The sequence below is a fragment of the Panthera uncia genome (genome assembly GCF_023721935.1).
Source record: "Panthera uncia isolate 11264 chromosome D3 unlocalized genomic scaffold, Puncia_PCG_1.0 HiC_scaffold_8, whole genome shotgun sequence".
NCBI classification, from domain to species: domain Eukaryota; kingdom Metazoa; phylum Chordata; class Mammalia; order Carnivora; family Felidae; genus Panthera; species Panthera uncia.
The window spans coordinates 37,272,815-37,294,518 of NW_026057586.1; the positions used below are offsets into that span (position 1 = coordinate 37,272,815).

The window sequence follows — 21,704 nt, forward strand, 5'->3', positions numbered from 1 at the left end:
TACCTTCTGTCACCAATCAGATAAATAGCAAACTACATGGCAGGTCTCAGGAAGTGTCATGGTTAAAGGAAAATGCTGGAGAAGAGGTGGGAAACTGGTCCTTTACAACTGGTTTGAAACTTTACACTCTGGCAGCTAAAAATGTATTGATTCTACATTCTCTGGTATCTGCTCTTACTATCTGGCCTGTAATAGAATGCATCTAATGTATGTTTATTCTTTAATTTTGGTGTGGTCCTTTGAATATTAGAAGGTAGCAATGAAGGGGACAGGGCATCTTAGTGGCATAAATCATTAAAATGGTCTTAGTTTCCAGTTTCATTTCATTAAAGGACGGTTTGTTCATTTTAATTTGTAATACAAAGAAGCTATTGAAATGGAAGACTATTTTCATGTTCTCATATCAGAGCCAAATGAGCAAAACATTAAAGAATAGTAGTTGAAATGGTTTCCAAATCAGAAAAGCCACATTTCTCTATAATTTTCTCATTCTGGTTCCTATTTATATTTTCTGTGGAGGTTGAATTGTGGTTGTCATAGCAATTCCTTTTTATATATGAAACTCTGATAGTTGGATTTTTATTATTTGTGTCCCTACTCAAGACCTATTCAATTCTAAATATTTCTTTTTAAATAATATCTGATCAGACTAGGTCTTTTAACCTTCACCTTTTTTGACCTCTGAATTACAGGATTTCTTAGGACTGTATTTTGGTCGACCAGAAAATAGTCCTATGAGAGGGTGGTTTGATGATGAGATCCTGTGAGTCATGGTACCCATCATTCTTTTCTTTGCCTTGAGCACGTGCAATGGCACTGAGGCCACTGGGTATTTCCATCCCGGCTGTACACAAGTGATCTTGGCTTAAATACCAAAAGTCTTTGCAGGATTGGTTTCCTTTTCTTTCCTTCATCCTCTTTATTTCCTTCCTTATGCATTTATATTTTTCACACAATTTTCACGTATTGTTTTGACCCCTCTACTAAAAATTTTGGTTTGAAGCAATGACCCAATTCTTGTCAAATCCATTAGTGTCTCAGAGTTTATCATTTGTGTCTTTCCTTGTGATATGGTTGACCAATCAGTCCTCCTTGAAGCTGTCCCCTTTGATTCTTTTCTTTCTCTTTTTTGTCCTTGCTTCCATCTTGCCACCCATCCATTGGCTATGTCATGTCAAGATACTATTCAGAGCCCTGCATTGTTCTGGTCTCTGAGTCGGCCTTTCCCAGCATCTCCTGGGCTCTTCTTTAATTCGTTCTAAAATGAGCGCCTCACCTCCAGTTCTGCTTTGAACAGCTCCATGTTCCACATTCACTTCATTGATGGGCTTTTTCACCTCTGGATGCCACCTGTCACGAGGGAGGGCTAAAACTCAAATCTATATTGCTGGTTCTGACTGCCCACCTCCCTGCAGTTCTCTGTCTCCAAGAAGAGGTGGAGACAGGGCATCTCCACTTTTGGGATCTGCCATCTAACACTGGGTTCATACCTTCTCCTGTAATTCCAGTCCGGTTATTTTCAACTACCAGAGGCAATACTCGTCTGTCAGTTGTCTAACCTGAGAACCTTTGAATCTTTGGCTCTCATTTCCTTTTCATTTCCTATATCCAGATTCTTAGGAATGATCACTGCTAATTCACAATGTTTTTTGACCCCAGCACTCTTTTTAACTGTGACTTTCTAAGTTTATAGGTGAGGCCAGGGAGCTTCTTTGCCCTCTTTATCAGTTACCACAGAGAAGAGCCAGGACCTGATTTGCTGACTTGAATGCCAATCCCTGGTTAAAAATCATGGGTCCGGAGCAGTGGTTCTTATACTTCATGGTCTCAGACCCAATTTAGACTCATAAAAAATGTTGAAGATGCCAAAGAACTTTTGTTTATATGGATTATAATTATTAATATTTATCATATTAGAAACTAAAAGTGGGAAATTAAAAATATTCTTTGTAAAAAGCAGTGAGCTCATATATGAACATGGCACATTTTAATGAAAAATACCTATTTTTCAAAACAAAAACTTACAAGAGTGATACTATTTTATATTTTTGGCAAACTTTCTTAAGGTCTGGCTTAATAGAAGACAGTTGGACTGTTAAATCTATTTCTGCATTTGTCTGCTGTGATATCATACATTCTGTAAACTCTGGAAAGATCCACTGTTCATGGTGCAAGAATGAGAGTGAAAAAGACGAGTAATGCCCTAGTATCATTAGGAAAATGACTTTGATTTTAAGGACTCCCTGAAAGGTTGTTGGGGTCTCCAAAGGCCCTATGATCACATTCTGAGGATCATTGGCCTAGAGAGTTGCTAAGTCTTTATCTTTTAAAAAATTTTTTTTTCTTAATGTTTATTTATTTTTGAGAGAGCGACAGAGCGTGAATGCAGAAGGAGCAGAGAGAGAGGGAGACACAGAATCTGAAGCAGGCTCCAGGCTCTGAGCTGTCAGCACAGAGCCCGACGTGGGGCTCGAACCCACGAACTGTGAGATCATGACCTGAGCCGAAGTCGGACGCTTAATTGACTGAGCCACCCAGGCACCCCATGCTAAGTCTTTTTCTAACTCAACATTTTATTCTTGTTCACGACCTTTCAATTTTGGTTTTGAAATTTACATAAGAAAAGTTCAAAATTAAACGCAATCATGTAGTTAGAATCTACTATTTATCAACAACATTCAATTTCTAAAGCTTGAAAATATATTCTATGATGAAGTGGTAGCTTTTTAAAGATCATGATGTAATACTTCCATGCTTATTCCATGTCGAGCCCCACTGACATGTGTGGAGCCTGCTTGGGATTCTCCGTCTCTCCCTCCCTTCCCCACTCATGCTCTCTCTTAAAATAGACATCTTAAGAAAAGATTCTCTCCCTCTGCCCCTCTCCCCAGCTCCTGCTCACTTGTTCTCTTGCACTGTCTCTCAAATAAAAACTAAAAAAATAAAAAAACAAAAACAAGTAATAGTTACATGCATGCATGTAAACAGCTTAGCATTGTGCCTAGGACACACTTGGGACTTTTCACTGTTCTCTCCAGTTCTGTGTTTTGATCTATTCCTCTGACCACATGGACTGTAATTTTAATAGAGAATTAAGTTTCTGTTACTTGTGTTAATGGAGAGTAAGATGGATATATAGAAAATACCTCTAAACTCTATCACTGTACCTTTCGTCTTCTTTATTTAGTAAACATACTGAGTTTTTTCTATGTGCTTAAAATCCTGGATGCTGGGGATATTAAATTTGTAGACAAAATGGTCCATCCCTAATATCATACCCAATATGAACACAGCTTAAACACCAGTGATCACAATATAATGTGTTAACAGAGAAGACATACTCCTTTAAGAGAAACCTATGTTGACACAATGCAAGGTGCATTGTCTCTGGGACCCTGCTAGGTGACCAATGATTTCCAGTTCCATTTCTGTCAAGAGAGACCATTTAGAACGTGTAGCCCTAAAGATTTCCAGCACTTAGTATTAAGCAGAAAGCTTATCATCTTCCACTTAACTATGGAAACTTTGATTCTTCTTAGGTCTGAACATAAACTAGAAGAGTTGGGTGTATAGAAGTGGGTGGATTGTGGGGAGAGGAGGCAGGAATTTAGAGCTAGAAAGGAAAATGGTGGCAATGGGGGATCTGAAAAGGAGCAGTAGCATAGGTACTATCTCTGTATAACAGCCTGTGTCCCTGGAGAGCAGAGAGAGTATCTCCTTTTCATGCCACACTTCAGTTCAGCACGGATTGAGAGAAAAAGTACCATCACTACCGCCACTATTACTCCTCCTGCTAACTGCAGAGGCAACAAATGTGCTGAGTACTAATTTTGTCCCAGGCACAATGCTAAGCTGTTTACATGCGTGCATGTAACTATTACTTATTTGTGTGCTTTTTTTTATTTTTAAAATTTTTATTTGAGAGAGCGCGTGAGAGAACAAGTGAGCAGGAGCTGGGGAGAGGGGCAGAGGGAGAGAATCTTTTTTTAAAATGTCTATTTTGAGAGAGAGCTTGAGTGGGGAAGGGAGGGAGAGGGCGAGAAATAGAGAGAGAGGGCGGGCGGGAAGGAGGGGGAGAGAGAGAGAGAGACAGGGAGAATCCCAAGCAGGCTCCACACTGTCAGTGCGGGGCTCGATCCCATGAACCATGAGATCATGACCTGAGCCTAACTCAAGAGTTGGACACTCAACCGACTGAGCTACCCAGGTACCCCACGTGTAACTATTACTTACTGAGCCCTGCGGATGTGCTAGCCTGTGGGCATACAGCAAGGCTACTGTTATCATCCCTGTTCCAGATAAGCATATTGAATAAGTTTCAGTCAATAGCCTAGTAACTTGCCAGACTGCAAGGATAGGTCCTTATGCATCACGCTGGTAGATGAGTCACCAAGTGTACGTGGACATGTCAGAGGATGGACCATCTGTGGGGTCACTGTCTTTGCTGCGATTTTCTTCATCAGAGGTAACCAAAGCAGAATGTGCAGTCTTGTATCATCAGGCCACTGGGAGCTAGTGTCATGGTGAATGTGGCAGTGGCTACGTTTCCTCCCTTATTTGGACGCTGGGAATACAGAGACAGGTGGATAGTGTGATTTCTATGTTGAAAGTGAAGGGCATGTCCAGTAAAATGTGGTTTTAAAATTATTCCTGAGCTGTTTTTAAAATCAGAACCAATAAAGAAATCTATCTAGAGGAAGCATTTCCCATTAAGCTCCCCTTTGGAAATAGCCCAGGCTTTCTTGTCCTTAGGATAAGGAAGGCAGTTTTAGGAGAAGGAAGTTTGGGGAGAGAGCAGGGCAGGAAGAATAAGAACTTTTTAGATAACGGTCACTTGTAATGGGTTTCCTTTCACCAACGACCTCACAGTGTACCTGTTTGTTACTTCACAGTGAGGAAGGATGGTTGCCAGTTGAGTGACATCACATCAGAGCCCTTCCACTGGCTCTGTTTTCTTCCGGTGCCATGCTCCTCTCTGCAGCTATAGAGCTTCTGGAAAGCCTGGAGGAATTGACACTCCTGTTCACCGTGTCATGTTTGGGGCACAGGGTGTGGTAAATATAGGATCTTTTCTTCCTTCTTAGGAGTGGGAAAAAAAGTGCCAGGAATGGGATGGAGGTGAGTGAGGAGGACATGTCCTTACTGCCAAGAGAGGGGCTCATGTGCAAGCTGGGTGTGGTATGTAAGGGGTGACTGGCTGGTAGTTTCCACCTGCTCAGCTGCCCTGGGTTGGAATGACCCCAAGAGGCAGCAGGTTGGGTAGACATGCTCTTTGGCTGGAGCTCTGGGAAGTTTGGTACAAGGCTCTAGAGGAGAGTGAAAGAACAAACCTGAGATCACTCTTTAACTGCTTTGTGTTGACAGTTCACTTTGGATCTGTGTTTACTTTTATTCCATTGGCTTAGGAAGTGACCTCAGGTCAAGTGAGTGAGAAAAGACAATTTAAATTAAGTTGAAGTACCCATGAAGGTGGCATTTCAATTCAAACAAATTTTAAGCACCTACTGTGCCTCTAAAAGCAGTTTTATTTTGCATTTGACTTTTTTTTTTTTTAATAAGGTAGTTCAGATGTTAAGCCTAGGGAACCATCCCTCTAGGGCCATGTTTTGACTGTGTCATTTGCTGGCAGTCAGAATTTTTAGAACCAGAAGGGATCTCAAAGATCATGTCGTCTGATTCTCCCATTTTACGTTTTCATTTTATGAAACTCAAAAAAGTGAGGTGCCAAATTATGTTAGCGCAGGCATAGCAAAAACGCAACTGAAATCACATTCCCTCTGCACGATGTTTGCACATAGCAACAACATAAAACTTGTCTTTTGCTATTAACTACACTGCACTGGTTATCTGTTGCTGCATCACAAACCACCGTGCACTTAATGACTTAAACCAGTTTATTATTTCCGTGGTTCTGTGGGCCAGCTGGGCAATTCTTGCTTGGGGTCTCCCCTTGCTTGTGTGATGCTCAGAGGTCTGAGCCTCTGAAGCCTCAAAGGGGCTGGATGCCCAGGACACTTCACACACATAGCCACCGGATGAGGCCCGGCTGCTGGGCTTGGGATCACCTTGTCTCGAAGGTCCCTTCTGCTCTGTAAACTTGGGCAAGTTAGTCCCTGTCAAGAGCCTCAATTTTTGAGAATATCTTAGGTTGCAAGGAAGAAATTCATTTAAGTTACTTCTCTGACTTCAAGACTACACATACATGTCACATCGATAAAACTGATCAACTGGATTTCAAGAGCAAAACTTAACTGGTGAGTCGTTCAGGGTTCAAGCAAGCAGTAGATGTTTATGGATCTTAGCTAAAATGTTGTTCCTTGGTTCTTGCTTGTCTGTTTTCTTTTCCTTTCGCTTCTTCTATTTTCTGTTTCAGACCATCTTCTTTATGTGTAACATCACTTGCCATGATGCTTTCTCAGGGCTCCCTTCATTCTGCATCTAAGTCTCGTTTCCACTGCTCAGTCCTCAATCGTTAGTACAAATGAGACGGAGAGGAGGGCAGGGGACCCTGTGAGTGGTCCAGTTTGTAGAGTCAGGCTATGTGGTCACCGGCAACCCTGGACTAAGTGCCCCTGGGTTAGAATTTCACCATCAGCTATGGCTGGGTGGGGACAGGATCTTGGGGTTACAATCTATGACTGCTTAGGGCTATTCCTTCTGCAGGTGCGTGGTGGGGGGAGCAGTGGGCAGTGCTGAGATGTCTAGTACTAGGGTAGTGGTGGTCTTCTAATATCTGGATCACCTCCCTCATAGACTATCAACAGAAAAATCAGTAATAATAGCGACTATTTATTAAAACTATATGCAAGGTACTTTATCCATGCTATCTCCTTTATTCTTCAGAATGACTTTGCAAGGTAGGTCTATTCTATGTATTCAGATGAGGAAACAGGTTAAGAAATGCTTAAAATCACACAACTAGAAATGATGTGCCTGGGATTTGACTCCAGGTCAGTGCATTTTCAAAGCCTGTTCTTGTTTTCCTCTGCATGGTGGATTATTTTACTTTTTTAAAAATTCCAGTATAGTTAACATACAGTGTTATTAGTTTCAGGTGTACAATAGAGTGATTTGGCAATTCTGTGTTACTCAATGCTCATCACAAGGGTACTCTGTAATCCCATCACCTGTCTCCCCTCCCATCTCTCCTCTGGGAACCATCAGTTTGTTCTCTATAGTTAAGAGTCTGTTTTTTGGCTTATCTTTTTTGTTGTTGTTGTTAGTTTTTCTTAAATTCCACATATGGGTGAAATCATCTGGTATTTGTCTTTTTCTGACTTATTTCACTTAGCATTATATTTTCTAGCTCAACCCATGTCATTGCAAATGGCAACACTTCATTCTTTTTTATAGCTGAGTAATACTCCAGTGTGTGTGTGTGTGTGTGTGTGTGTGTGTGTGTGTGTGTGTTTGTGAGACAAAATATTCATTCATCTATCCATAGACATATGGACATTTAGGCTGCTTCCATAATTTGGCTATTATAAATAATGCTGCAATAAACGGGGGTGTATATATCCTTTCAAATTAGTATTTTTGTATTTTTAGATAAATACCCAGGAGTGAAATTACTGGATCATATGGTAGTTCTATTTTTAACTTTTTGAGGAACCTCCATACTGTTTTCTACATTGGCTGTACCAGTTTGCATTCCCATCAACAGTGCAAGAGGATTGCTTTTTTTCTACATCTTTGCCAACATTTGTTGCTTTAGCCATTCTGACATGTGTGAGGTGGTATCTCATTATAGTTTCTTTCTAAAGCTTATTTATTTATTTTGAGAGAGCCAAGCAGGCTCTATGCCATTAGTGTAGAACCCGATATGGGGCTTGAACCTGTGAACTGTGAGATTATGACCTGAAGTCAGATGCTTAACCAAATGAGCCACTCAAGGCATCCCTCATTGTAGTTTTGATTTGCATTTCTCTGATGATGAGTGATGTTGAACATTTTCTTATGTCTCTGTTGGCTATCTATATGTCTTCCTTGGAGAAATGTCTGTTCATGTCTTCTGCCCATTTTTAATTGGGTTATTTGTGTGTGTGTGTTGAGGTGTATAAGTTCTTTATTTTGAGTACTAGCCCTTTACTGGAAATGTCATTTGCAAATATTTTCTCCTATTCAGTAGGGTTGTCTTTTAGTTTTGCTAGTTGTTTCCTTTGCTGTGCAGAAACTTTTTATTTTGATGTGGTCCCAATAGTTTACTTTTGCCTTTGTTTCCCTTCCCTCAGGAGATGTACATCTAGAAAAATGTTGTTATGGCCAATGTCAGAGAAATTACTGCCCATGCTCTCTACTAGAATTTTTATGATTTCAGGTCTCACATTTAGGTCTTTAATCCATTTTGAGTTTTTGTGTATGGTGTAAGAAAGGAGTCCGGCTTCATTCTTTTGCATGTAGGTGTCCATTTCTCCCCAACACCATTTGTTGAAGAGATGGTCTTTTTCCCATTGTATATTCTTGCCTCCTTTGTTGAAGATTAATTGACCATATAGTTGTGGATTTACCTCTGGGCTCTCTATTCTGTTCCATTTATCTCTGTGACTGTTTTTGTGCCAGTGCTATGCTGTTTTGATTACTACAGCTTTGTAATATAACTTGAAGTCTGAGATTGTGATACCTCCAGCTTAGTTTTTTAAAATTTCTTTGGCTATCTGGTTTTTTTTGTCATTCCATACAAATCTTAGGATTGTTTATTCTAGTTCTGTAAAAAAATGCTGTTGTATTCTGATAAGGATTGTACTGATTGTGTAGATTGCTTTGGGCAATACGGACAGTTTGATGTTTGTTCTTCCAATCCAGGAGCATGGAATATGTTTCCATTTTTTGGTGTCATCTTCAATTTCTTTCATCAATGTTTTATATTTTTCAGGTAGTATGGGTCTTTCACCTCCTTGGTTAATTTTATTCCTAGGTATTTTGTTATTTTTGGTGCAGTCATAAATGGGAGTGTTTTCTTATTTTCTCTTTCAGCTGCTTCATTATTAGTGCATAGAAATGCGATGGATTTCTATATATTGGTTTTGTACCCTACAACATTACTGAATTCATTTATTGGTTCTAGTAGTTTTTTTTGGGGGGGTGGGGTCTTTAGGGTTTTCTGTATTTGGTATCATGTCATTTGCAAATAGTGAAACTTTTACTTTCTCTTTACCAATTTGAATGCCTTTTATTTATGTGGTTTAATTGCTGCAGCCAAGACTTCCAGTACTATTATATAAAAGTGATGAGAGCAGACATCCTTGTCTTGTTCCTGATATTAAAATCTTTCAAATTTTCACCACTGAGTATGATATTAGCTGTGGGTTTTTATATATGGCATTAAAAACATTTTTTAAGTTTATTTATTTGAGAGACAGAGCATGGGCTCGGGAAGGGCAGAGAAAGAGGGGCAGAGAGAGAATCCCAAGTAGGCTCCATGCTGTCAGCACAGAGCCCCATGTGGGGCTCAATCCTGTGAACCATGAGATCATGACCTGAACTGAAATCGAGAGCTGGTTGTTTCACTGACTGAGCCAGCCAGGTGCCTCTCATATATGGCTTTTATTATATTGAGATATGCCCCCTCTAAACCTACTTTGATGAGGGTTTTTATCATGACTGGACATTACACTTTGTCAAATGCTTTTTTCTGCATCTGCTGAAATGATCATACAGTTTTAATCCTTTCTCTTATTGATGTGATGTATCTTGTTGATTTGTGAATTTTGAACCATCCTTTAGAATTTATTCTTTAGAATAAATCTCACTTGATCGTGATGAATGAGGTTTGTTTTTAAAGAATTGTTGGATTCAGTCGCTAATATCTTGTTGAGTTTTCATCTACGTTCATCAATGATATTGGTAGTTCTCTCGTTTGTAAGATGTTTATCTGGTTTTCATATCAGGGTAATGCTGGCCTCATAGAATGAATTTGGAGGTTGTCCTTCCTTTTCTATTTTTTTTTTTTAATAGTTTGAGAAGAATAGGTACTAACTCTTATATAAAGGTTTGGTAGAATTCACCTGTGAAGCTGTCTGGTCTTGGGCTTTCATTAGTTTGGAGACTTTTGATTCCATTTCATTGCTGGTAATTGAGACCAATTACCAAATTTTCCATTTCTTCCTGATTTAGTTTTAGGGGAGGTTATAGGTTTCTAGGAATTTGTCCATCTCTTCTAGCTTGTCTAATTTGTTGGCATATAATTTCTCCTAATATTCTCTTACAACCTTTGTAATTCTGGGATGTTGGTTATTATTTCTCCTCTTTCATTTATTTGGGTCCTCTCTATCTTTCTTTCTTTCCCCAAGAGTCTGGCTAACAGTTTATCATTTTGTTATCTTTTCAAAGAAATCAGCTCCTGGTTTTATTGATCTGTTCTACTGGTTTTTTTTTTTAGTCTCTATTTTGTTTATTTCTGCTCTTATCTTTATGATTTCCTTCCTCCTACTGGATTTGGGTTTTGTTTGTTCTTTTTCTAGCTCCTTTAGGTGTAAGGTTAGGTCGTTTGAGATTTGTCTTCCTGAGGTAGGCCTGTATTGCTATAAAGTAACCTCTTAGAAGAGTTTTTGCTGCATTCCAAAGATTTTGGACCATTGTGTTTACATTTTCATTTGTCTCCATGTATTTTTTAAAATTTCCTCTTTGATTTCTTGGTTGATCCATTTGTTGTTTAGTAGCATGTTGTTCAACCTCTGTGTATCTGTGTCCTTCCCAGATCTTTTCTTTTGGTTGACTTCTAGTTTCATAGTGTTGTGGTCAGAGAAGATGCATGTTATGACTTAGATGTTTTTGAATTTGAGACTTATTTTCTGCCCTAATGTGTTATCTATACTGGAGAGTTTTTCATGTACACTTGAAGAGAATGTGTATTCTGTTATAGGCTGGAATGTTCTGAATATATCTCTTACATCCCTCTGGTCCAATGTGTCATTCAAAGCTATTGTTTTCTTGTAGATGTTGTTTGGATGATCTGTCCATTGATATAAGTGGGGTGTTAAAGTCCTCTACTATTACTGTGTTAGTATTGATTACTTCCTTTATTTTGTTACTAAATGCTTTATGTATTTGGTGCTCCCATGTTCAGTGCATAAATATTTAAAGTTTTTACATCTTCATGTTGGATTGTTCCCTTTGATTATATAATGTCCTTCTTTGTCTCTTGTTACAGTCTTTGTTTTTTATTTATCCAATTTAAGTATTGCCACCCTGGTTTTCTTTTCACTTCCGTTTGCATGTAAATGATTTTCCCTGCCTTCACTTTGAATCTACATGTATCTTTAGGTCTGAAATGAGTCTCTTGTGGACAGCATATAGACGTCTTATTTTTTTATTTATTTATCATCCCGTGTCTTTTGATTGGAGCATTTGTTCATTTACATTCAAAGTAATTATTGATAGGTATGTATTTATTGCCATCATCTCTTGACTGATTTTTACAGATATACTTAATTTTACATCTTTTGTGCTTCCCACTTTTCTTACTCCTGCTTAGGGTCTTTCCTTTCCATTCAAAGAATCCTGTTTAACGTTTCTTATAAGGCTGGTTTAGGGGTGATGAATTCCTTTAACTTTTGCTTGTCTGGGAAACCCTTTATCTCACCTTCTGAGCGACAGCCTCGCCGAACAGAGTATTCGGTTGCAGCAGATCCGCCCCCTCCAGCCAGGCCTGCCTTAGTTCTGGCAGTGGCAAGCCCTCTCTCGCAGAGGACCAGCACACAAACCTTGCTGCCACCGTATGGGCAGTACACACATTGCGTGCAGTGTGTCCACTACCTGCGCATTATGGATCTGTCCCCTCCGCTACACTCTTGGCTCGCGACCCTCCAAAGCAGTGCCACAAGCATGGCAGTGTGCAAGCAGCACCAACAGGAGCCAGCACCACGCCACAGTGACTCCTGCCCTGGGGAGAGGGAAAGATAACCACACACACCAGTCAGACTGCAGCCCCAGCAGTGGGCTAGAGGCAGGCAGCTGGTCTGACTGCAGGCCCTGTCCACCAAGGACAGCTTCTCAGGGGACAACATAGGGAAAGCACCCTGCACTTGGATGCTAATGCATCCCTGGCAAATGCCTGGTCCCACTGAACTCAAGCCCAAGGCAGCCCCAGGCTGACCTACTAACACCAGAGGGACTAAACCCTGCGCCCAACAGGCAAACAGAGCTCCTGCTGATGACTGGACTGAAGGAAAAAGCGGCTCAGTCACAGCAGCCAGATACGTGCAACACACGTAGGAGACATGCCTGAAGCATCAGGTTCTGGTGAATAGGGGACACTACAGTACCTCCTGTTCATAAGGCCACTACTTCCAAGAGCAGACACAGCTGATTTCCTAATGCAGAAACAGACCCAAGAGTCAGACAAAATGAAGAGACAGAGAAATACGCCTCAAATCAAGAACAGGATGAAATCACAGCAAGAAACCTCAGCGAAATGGAGTAAGTAGTATGCCTGACAGAGAATTTAGGGTAGTGAGCGTAAAGATATTCACTGGACTTGAGAAAAGAGTGGAAGACATCTGTGACACCCTTAACAATGACCCCAAGACTGAGACAAGGCCACATCAAAGAGGGCGAGGAAGGGTGGAGATGGGATAGGGAGCGAAATGGACCTGCAGGCCTGTCTTCTAGAGGAAGGGACCTGTGGGCACCAAGAGGGGACATGAACAGACTGTCGACTGGGGATTCCACATGGGGAAGATGCATCCCTCACACTTGGCTTTGGGCCAAGTTTCATGAGTTCTTAAAACCAGTGGGATTAAAATCTGGAATTTTAAAACTCAGCGGGCTCTGCTCTGTGAGAGGAAAATGAATATCCACCCTTAAAGAGACAGCGCAATGAACAGCCTGTGGAGATACAGCATCAAAGCAGCAGTTTGAAAAATGCCTGGGGCCTCCATCAGGGAGAGTTATTTAACTCCCAGAGTGTAACTAGAGGGACAGAGATTGCTGGGAAACCCCTCCAGGAACCAAGGGGCTGACTTAGAGCATTTCCCGCCCCGCCCCGAGCATAAACTTACAGCCACCGGGGGAAGCAGTGGGGCGCCAACACCCACTCCCTAACTTGCTAACACTGCCGACCCTACCGCCCCCAACTCCCCTCACCCACCCCCATTTTACCGTTTTATCCTGGGATGAAGCCTGGAACTCTGGGAGCAATTTTCCGGGCATAGACAGTTTTGGTCCCTGGTGGACTGGTTTTTACTGCACTGCGTCTTGACACCTTGTCGTCTGGGGTAGGCCTGGTGACTCATAGGAGCAGGCCCCCTAGAAGGTTCCTGTATTAGCTGTGAGATGCTGTGACGGTCAGGCTCCCTACTTCACTTAATTTCTTCTTAGGACCCATGGAGAAACTTCTCTTAGTCCTAAGTACATCTACTCGACATAACTGTTTCTAGCTTATGGACTCTTTAAATTGAGTCATGCTTGCTTACCTCTTGGTATTGGCAACTAGGAAGCTCAGTGGTAATTCTTCACCTTCATCCTAGCAAATTCTAGAAGACCTTAGGGCATGTGTGAGGCTCCTGACCATACTTCTGGCTTCATCTCTTCCCTCCTCCTCATTTGCCTTTGCTCTGATTTCCTCACTTACAAATGTAACGTACTGCTTAAAAAAAAATAAACTGCTGTACTTTTTTTTGGACTGAGGAAGGTATGGATTCAAAATGCAACCCCCCCCCCCTTTTTTTAAGAGTTCCATTAGAGTAATTGAAGGATACTGATGTGATATTAGGAGTAAAAAAGTCACTACTGATTTGTGTTTTACCCATTATTGGTGCTAAGCTTTTGAAAACCATTAGAGGAGAAAACAAAAACACCCTCGCTTCCCTCTGCCCTTCTTTAGCTTAAAAATCTCTTTTGGGTCTGAGGTGGTAGGAGCAGCCTTCCTGGATATCGTTTTAAAGAGTGTCTATATTTGCTGATATTTCCCTCTCTTCTTGGGAGGACGGTTAAGTCAACGCATATTCATAAACATCTTTTTAGTACAGAAACGTGACCAGGAATAAACACCCTCTCTGTGAATCAGCAGCCAGTTCTCTCCATGGTTTCTAGGGCATGGTTTCTCCACAGGAGCAATGTTAATGGAACCCCTGACCAAGATCTTCCACGGACAAGATACTTGGAGCCGTGGGCTTCTCTTGCGCCAAAGCTGCAAGCTTGGTGGAATCCTCTTGCCGGCCCTTTGCCTCCTGCCCGCCTCCCCTGGCCTTGGGCCGCCAGTCCTGCTGGTGCCCTCTGCCCCCCCACCCAGGGTCTGGGCTCTTACCTTGCCTGTCCTGTGAAGTGAGCGCACAGCTGCTGCCTCAAGGTAATGTGTTGCTGTGGAGCTGCATCTGGGTTGATGATGGCATCAAGTCCCCCTTCCCCACCCCCCAAGCGATTTTCAAAACAGGAACAAGTGACTTGAGGATACTGGATTATTCTTAAAATATCTTAAAAGGCAAGAGGGATCACCTCTTACATCATTGTCCCCTTTGCAGTCTTCCCTTCTCTCTCCTTCAGTGGGGAAATCGTGTAAGGGGACTGCCACTGAGCTGGAAAACTAGCGAGTGACGAGAGAGCTGAAAGCTCTTGTAGGCCCAGCTTTGACAGGTACAACCGTTCAAGAGTCCTCCTTGTAGGTTTAAAAAGCCTCAGCAGGTTCAGCCCCACAGCACAGCACATCAGTTTGGGGGCCCTTCTACATAGAAACCCACCGCTTTTGTTTTTCTTTGTGGAATGCATGCAGTGTAGTCCTGTAAGAAAATGGGAGAGGCCGTTCAGAGCCTGGAAACCGGCGTGGGTAACAGAACACTACCGTGCAGCATGCCGGCGTAGGCCCACCGCTCCCATCAGTTCGGACACCGAGGACTTAGATGAGGCTCTTCCTCAATGTTACGTGCTGACTGTATAGCTGGGTGGCCCGGCGTACCATTTTTTTTTTTTAATATTTATTTATTTTGACAGAGAGAGAGAGAGAGACAGACAGAGCTTGAGTGGGAGAGGGGCAGAGAGAGAGAGGGGGAGACAAAGAATCGAAGCAGGCTCCAGGCTCTGAGCTGTCAGCACAGAGCCCGACGCGGGGCTCGAACTCACAGACGGCGAGATCATGACCTGAGCCGAAGTTGGCCGCTTAACCGACTGAGCCACCCAGGCGCCCCTAAAAATTCTTAATATAGGCATAAAATCAGCTTTTCTTTTTTTCAAGAGTTGACTGAATTTATAAAGGGAATGATGCCTGATAAATATTTATCAGTGCCTTTCTACCAACAAACTTTTTTTTATTAAAGAAAAAAATTTTTAACGTTTATTTTAGAGAGAGACAGAGCATGAGCAGGGGAGGGGCAGAGAGAAGAGGGAGACACAGAATCTGACGCAGGCTTCAGGCTCTGAGCTGTCAGCACAGAGCCCGACGCAGGGCTCGAACTCACAGACCGCGAGATCATGACCTGAGCCGAAGTCAGACGCTTAACTGACTGAGCCACCCAGGCGCCCCCAGGCATACCATTTTTAAGTTGTGTGTAAACTGACTATTAGTGTTTTCAAATAAAAGTCTGGAGCCTCTTTTTCATTCTCAGAGGCTAACAAAATCGTGTGTTCTAACTACGGGTTACCTATGCTGTGAAGTCTTTGCTTAGTAAAAACAGCAGAGATACAACCACATGTCTGCAATTTCCAACATTATGTCCTCAGAAGAGAAAAATTATTACATTTGATCCTTTATAGATCTGTAGGTATGACAAATACAAGCGTTCACTCTGTTTATTAAGTCTTTAAAAGGAATATGTTTTTCTTCCTTAAGTAAATGTTATCAAAATTTAGAAAGAAAGGAAAACTAAACGACGTTGGATGTTGTAGTGATAATGTCTTGGCTGTGACTGGTCAGCATTCTGTGACATTAATTTCAAATCACTCAAGAAAAATGGAAAATGTTCTGAGGTAAAATTCACATTTTCCTTCTCTGTCCCATCACGTGAGCTAAAAGGGGTGAGGTGGGGTGGGCAATGTCTGTATCTGTAGGCCAGGAGGATCCCTGAACCTATCATTGAGAGAGCTTAGCCTATGAGAGACTGACATTTAAGGTAATTTTCTGTAATGTCTCTCGGGAAGAACTTTGAAAAGCCGTTAAAAAATTGTTTCATTGGGAGAAGGTCACATTTCATCTGTATGATAAATGTATCCGATTCGAAGGGAGTGTCATAGTAGTAAAACTGTGAATTTAGATCAGATTAAAACTGTGAATACATTTATGGGAATTTTTATTACTTCTCTAATTTCTAAAGGTTAGAAATTAAGGTGTGAGACTGGACCAAAAATTTTTAGTGAATAAGATAAACACAATTTAAAAAAAAAAAAAGTTATAAACTTCAAAACCTAGAGAAATAGTATAAAAATATGAGGGACATTTGCTGCATAGCTTTTTTTCTGAAAAAAGAACACATTTAGGTACTGGGCTAGTTCCTTCTGAATATCATGAATTCAGAGGTATGTCGATATATTATTACCCTTGAAAAACACTTTGTTTACACTCAGTCTTAAAATACCCCAGGAAACCTGAAGAAGCTAAAACGTGACAGGCTACAAAGATGCAACATTTGTGGTGGAGAAAGAAAGATGCATTCAACAAATGAGCTTCAGCTGGGCCTTCCATTGATCACAATCCTAATGCCAACACAGGAGGCAGCAAGGCGTTAACCAGTGCCCTGTGTGAACCCTACCTGTACGGGGGGGGGGGGGGGGGTCTAGTTAGGTCAGAGCGGGGAACGGGGGTCCTGCTCTTGGGCAGTCATGTGAGCTGAAGTCCTGGTGCCATCTGACAGTCCTCCAGGGCTCAATGGATTTTGCCTATTGCCTTTGTTAGGCAATAAAGCCAGAATGTTTCCAGTGAATTCCCGGTTTCACAAACAGTAGTTGTTGCACATCAGGGAGGTGCCCTGCTGTCACTCCGATGCTGTCGGGTGGCGTGTGTGAGTGCTGAGAAGCTGGGTCGGTGGGTATTTACTAGTTACGGTAGCTGTAAGGATCACAGTAGCTGTGTTCTAGAGCAAAGAGGAAGACTCAGGAAGGCCAGAAATGAAGTCATGTGTTTCATTTTAGAGAACTGGCATGTTACAACTTAGTGGAATTACATGAACTCCTCTCTGCCCCCACCTCCCCCAGACTGCTGGGCCTACCCATAATGCCGGTAGGAACGCATTACATTTTTAGAGACCATCTCAGATTGAATCAATGGAGCAAACATGTTATTTCACCACTCTTGTACCATCAGTGATGGGTTCACCAGAGTCCACCGGTGTGCCCTGTAAGTAAGAGAAATTACATGGATTCTTGACTATTTGTGTGCAGATGTCTAATACCTAGTGTTTAAAATCCCAGGGTTAGTGGATGAGATGGAAGCACGTGGGTTTTGAGCATGAGCTTTCCCAACCCGGGTTATGGCTCAGACTTCTGTCACAAACTTACCCGGTGTAGACATGAGTGCAGATGAAGAAGGGTGGCGGTATCTTTGTCTTCTGTCCTTTTCCCACTTCTCTGCTTTTAAAGGGGCCTAAAGGCAAGTGAATGGAAAACAGTCGCCAAAGGATAGTATAGAAACAAAACTGGCCTCTAGGTGGTGCTTGAAAGCAGTTCAGGGAAGGCTGGCCTCCTTCAGGGTGAAGAGTATAGGTCGGCTGAGCCTGAGTAACCTGCCAGCTCCTGGGCAGAGTCTCCAACAGACTTCCATCACCTGTTCTAGCCTCTCCAGGTGGCTCACTGGGCCGCTTCTAATGCATTTCTTTTTTCACCTCTTCCTGGGCCTATAAGTTTGGATTCTATTTTTGTGTATAAATCACCACTGTTAGCCAAAGTTGTCAAACTAGAGGGGGAGAATGCACTGAACCCCAAAGCTTTTGCTGATCCGAGGTGGTTTTGCCACGAAGCCTTACTCTGAAACATCTGCCTGCTTCTGTCATGGTTCCCTATTTGCCCAGCCCAGTCTTGCCCAGATGGGGCAGGCTGGGCCTGCAGGGGCCAGGCTTCCGTTTGCCTGCAGGTGGAGTATTGACTAAGGGAACGGCTTATCCTTATTTTGGATGAAGTTCTTAAAAAGGGATCACAGCTGCTACATCTGATATCAGGTACTAACCTTTAATTCCTGTTAAAACCTTTGCCAGCAATAAAAGCAAAGACACGCCCCTGCCCCACCCCCTATAAATCATCCTAAAATGTGGGCAGTTGTGTGAATCCATGAAAACAGCCTATTCATACACACATGCTCACTGAGAAGCAAACTCTAGCATAAAAATTTAAGAATCTGTAAATCCAGTCCTTTTAACATATACTTTTTTTTTTATTAAATATGTAAAAAGATAAACGCAAGTCAAGTTATTCACATATTCAGAGACAAAAAAACTATTCTACCATGCGACAATAGGCGGGTAATGTAAAATGAATGAGATACATCTGAATAAGACTTTTTCATCTATTATGTCATTACTTATCTATATTTATAATTAACAATACATATGTTTACATTCCTTTCAGTTTACATTTAATATATAACAAAAGCTTTATGGTGTACTATTTAGTAAAAGTAATCTGAATGCATATTAAACCTTAACGGAATAATGGAAATACTCACCAGGGAAGGGAGGAGTTCTTGGTTCCCTTCTGGAGTTTACTTCTCTCTGGTCAACAAGGTGTTTGTCTTTTCTTTTTCTGCTTTTCTGCTTAGAAAGAAGAGGGGCTCGCTCTCTCTGCCCCCTGCTTCAATCACTTCCTATCTGACATGAGCAGCAGAAGTGCTATAACCAGCCACAGGTGTGTGACTAAGAACGAAGTCTGGCTTCTGAGAGGGAGGGGGAGCACACGAAGGGGTACTTCTCAGCCCAGCGTGAGGATGCGCGATAGGGGGCCGTGGAGTACGGCATGCCCTGGATGCTGGGATGGGAGAATGATGGGGTGCAGTCCTCAGGGAGGAAGGAGCAGCCCTGGTAAAGGAGACGCGGTCTGCACAGAAACAGGGGTGCAGCCAAAGAAGACAGAGCTAGCTGTTAAAGGTTTCCTGAAACATCCATGATGTCACGTGCGATACGGCACAATGGAAGAGGTTTCAGATGGAGACAGAAAGAGGAACTTGTAGCTCTTTTCTAAATCAATGAATAGTTGGCTCCAAGGCTCTCTCAAGGAGAATGAAGTATGACCCCGGGGGAAGGGGAAGGTATCAGGCCAGTATGTTTTTCCAGCTGAGAAGGCTGGGGCTTTTGGGGACAGAGCAGTGGTCACTTGTGAGGCTGAGGCCAGTTGCACATGATCACACAATCACCCACATGACAGGAGTCTGGGTCTCACTCCTCGTGGCACTGGGTATTACTGAGATGTCCAGGGCCGGCCAGGAACTGCCTAGGAACCACTGGAGTATCATCGGCATGGTATTACTTACTGTGCATCTTTACAAAAGCTATTTTTTGACAAGGAAACTCAGGACAAAAGGCCAGGAGGGGACCACACCATTAAGCATGATGCCGCGTATAGCACAACCACTACCTGTAACCAGGTGTGGGAGGGATGTCACTGCCGAGAGCCAGGCTTTCCAGCCTGAGAGAAATGAGCTGCCGCTGTTGTGCAGAGCAAGCAGGAGAGAGAAGAAAGGGAAACCAAATACCACAGAACCTCTGTCCAATTCTGCACAGTGTGTTGTAATAACCTCAAAAATACAAGCACTCTTTCACATGTAACTCAGATACCACGTTGCTGCAAAAGATTTTGAAAAGACTTCTTTTGGTGGAAAGCTTCAATGGTGGAATTGAGAATTAGTTCATCAATTAATAAAGAAATGTCAAAGCTTTAGGATACATAATTCAGAAATTTATTTTAAGCTTTTCAGTTAGGAGGCAAGTGGGGTGGGCACACTTGTTTGGCTTGCACCTGCTAAGTCAAATAACAAGTGAAGTAAATCTGAAGTTAGAAACCAAGTGAAATGAATGATCCAGGAAGGGATACCATCTGTCAAAGGAATAAAAGAGGCAGATTTGGAAAGATACTAAGAAAATGTGCAAATATTTGTTAAAAAAATAAGGAATGCTTTTAATTCATTAATGTTTCCTCTCTTTATGAATTGCCAAGGTTATCAAAGGTCAATGACAAGGAGGGCCACAGTATGAATGAGGGGAGATTCCTTATTCCAGAAGGTATTGGGAGTCCTAGAGTTTCCTGTGCTGTCATTCCAGTGTCAACACCAGACTTGGGAAGCTGGCGTCTCCCTTGGAATGATGCTCCTAGTAAGGTGGTCTTCACTTCCGGCGAGTGTGCAGCTCACTGCGGAACCCTGACGCTCACGCTCTTGGGCCGCACACCCTCAGGGCATTCTACAGGAGGAGTCCCCTAGCGTGGAGGACAGGCTTTGGGCAGAGACCCAGAGAGAGGCAGGAGGACCGGGACCTACGCAGACCCCCTCTGGACTGTAGCTTACTGACAGCTCACAGGGAGAGGGGCTGCCCACCAAAGAGGACCCTGAGAAAGAAAACAGCATGAGAACCTGGGAGGGGGGGTGGGGTGGGGCAAGCAGATGGAGAGCTAAGTTGAGATGGTGTTGTCCTTGAGTGAATGTCTTTCAAACCTAACTGTGAGTGTGTCTAACATGCTCAGGGAGAAACACTGGGCCCTGAAGTCCTAGTTTTGATTCTTTCTTTTTTTTCCCTTAAGTGTTGGGAGTAGAGGGAGAAACTGGTTTTCCCTATAAAACAAGTCACTGTCCTTATGGCTTTCATATCAAGTATCTCTTTCCCTTTGTTCCAATTTATTATTTGACCAAATTTATGTTCAGAGGTTAGACTTGCAAACATCAAAGCACCACAAATGTGTGACATCTAGTGACACTGGGTTGAGAAATGCCAATATAAATACCATATATCAAATTACCATTGTTTCACACCAGGATAAAAAGGGGGTGTTGGTGGTGGTGGGGTGGGGAGAGTTGTTCTGGAAAGAAATGAAAAGAGCAGAATCAATCTCAAGCAGCCAAGTGAGTAGAAGATGTGTGACCCCACGATCTCTCAGGTAGGCCACCACACGGCCGGCTGCTAATGGGTCTTGGCAAAGGAAACGGGAACCGAGCGCCATGGCGGGCGTATGCAACAGTGCGTTGGTGTTAACGGCAGACTGGGAACAACTGGTTTCTGTTGAGCTGGAGGCCACACGTTTCTCCAGAAGAAAAGTTCCCACGCGAAGTCGAAGTTGAGAGCTGCCAGGACCCTTCAGTACTCTTCCTGCTGCTGGGGCTGCTGTTCGTGGACTTGTTCCTCTGCCTCCGGCTCTTCCGGGTGACCCTCCTACAGCACAGGGGGAGAGGTTTCGGCTGGAATGATGGATGTGTGGGTGGCCCTGCAGAGGCCACAGCCCCACGACCCCTGCCCAGGACGGCATCTTCAGGCTGGGAGGGGGCATGGGCGTAGGCACACCGGCACCCCAGGCGCTTCCCCGCTCCCAGGAGCCAATGCGTGCACCCAGACTCCTTTGCTTCCCTGCTCAACGGACGGGTCATTCGAGAACACACTTGGGATCTGCGCACCAAACACTCCTTCTGTCTTGGAAAGACCTCTTCATAGAAGACGTTTCCTATTCTCCTGCTCTTGTGAAAGAGAACTGAATGCACTGCCTCACAAGCATCCTGACAACCACGAGGGAACCCACTGTGAGACAGCACTGGGCCCCGGGTCTCACCCAACCCCACGGGCCGGGGACGTGGCACTTCTGATTCCTTCCCT

The 21,704-nt window shown here is 42.9% G+C and overlaps 1 protein-coding gene and 1 long non-coding RNA gene across 11 annotated transcripts in view; one reads left to right on the plus strand and one right to left on the minus strand.

The window, feature by feature from the left end:
• Positions 1–4,928: 4,928 nt before the first annotated feature.
• On the plus strand, positions 4,929–19,846 carry LOC125914678 (uncharacterized). 5 transcript variants are annotated; one of them, XR_007455388.1, is made up of 4 exons: positions 4,929–5,054; positions 6,192–6,254; positions 14,050–14,287; positions 18,674–19,846. It is a non-coding gene; the product is annotated as an uncharacterized LOC125914678 (long non-coding RNA). The 5 variants fall into 5 exon arrangements; XR_007455387.1 differs by lacking the exon at positions 6,192–6,254 and having other exon boundaries at positions 14,032–14,287; XR_007455390.1 differs by lacking the exon at positions 6,192–6,254.
• The window catches only part of MAPRE2 (microtubule associated protein RP/EB family member 2), a 157,743-nt gene continuing 155,847 nt past the window's right edge, over positions 19,809–21,704 (minus strand). For all 6 annotated transcript variants that reach the window (XM_049620224.1, XM_049620221.1, XM_049620223.1 and 3 more), the window contains one exon: positions 19,809–21,269. In XM_049620224.1, coding sequence (XP_049476181.1) covers positions 21,195–21,269 — 75 coding nt within the window. In that variant the 3' untranslated portion in view covers positions 19,809–21,194. The remainder of the gene's footprint in view (positions 21,270–21,704) is intronic.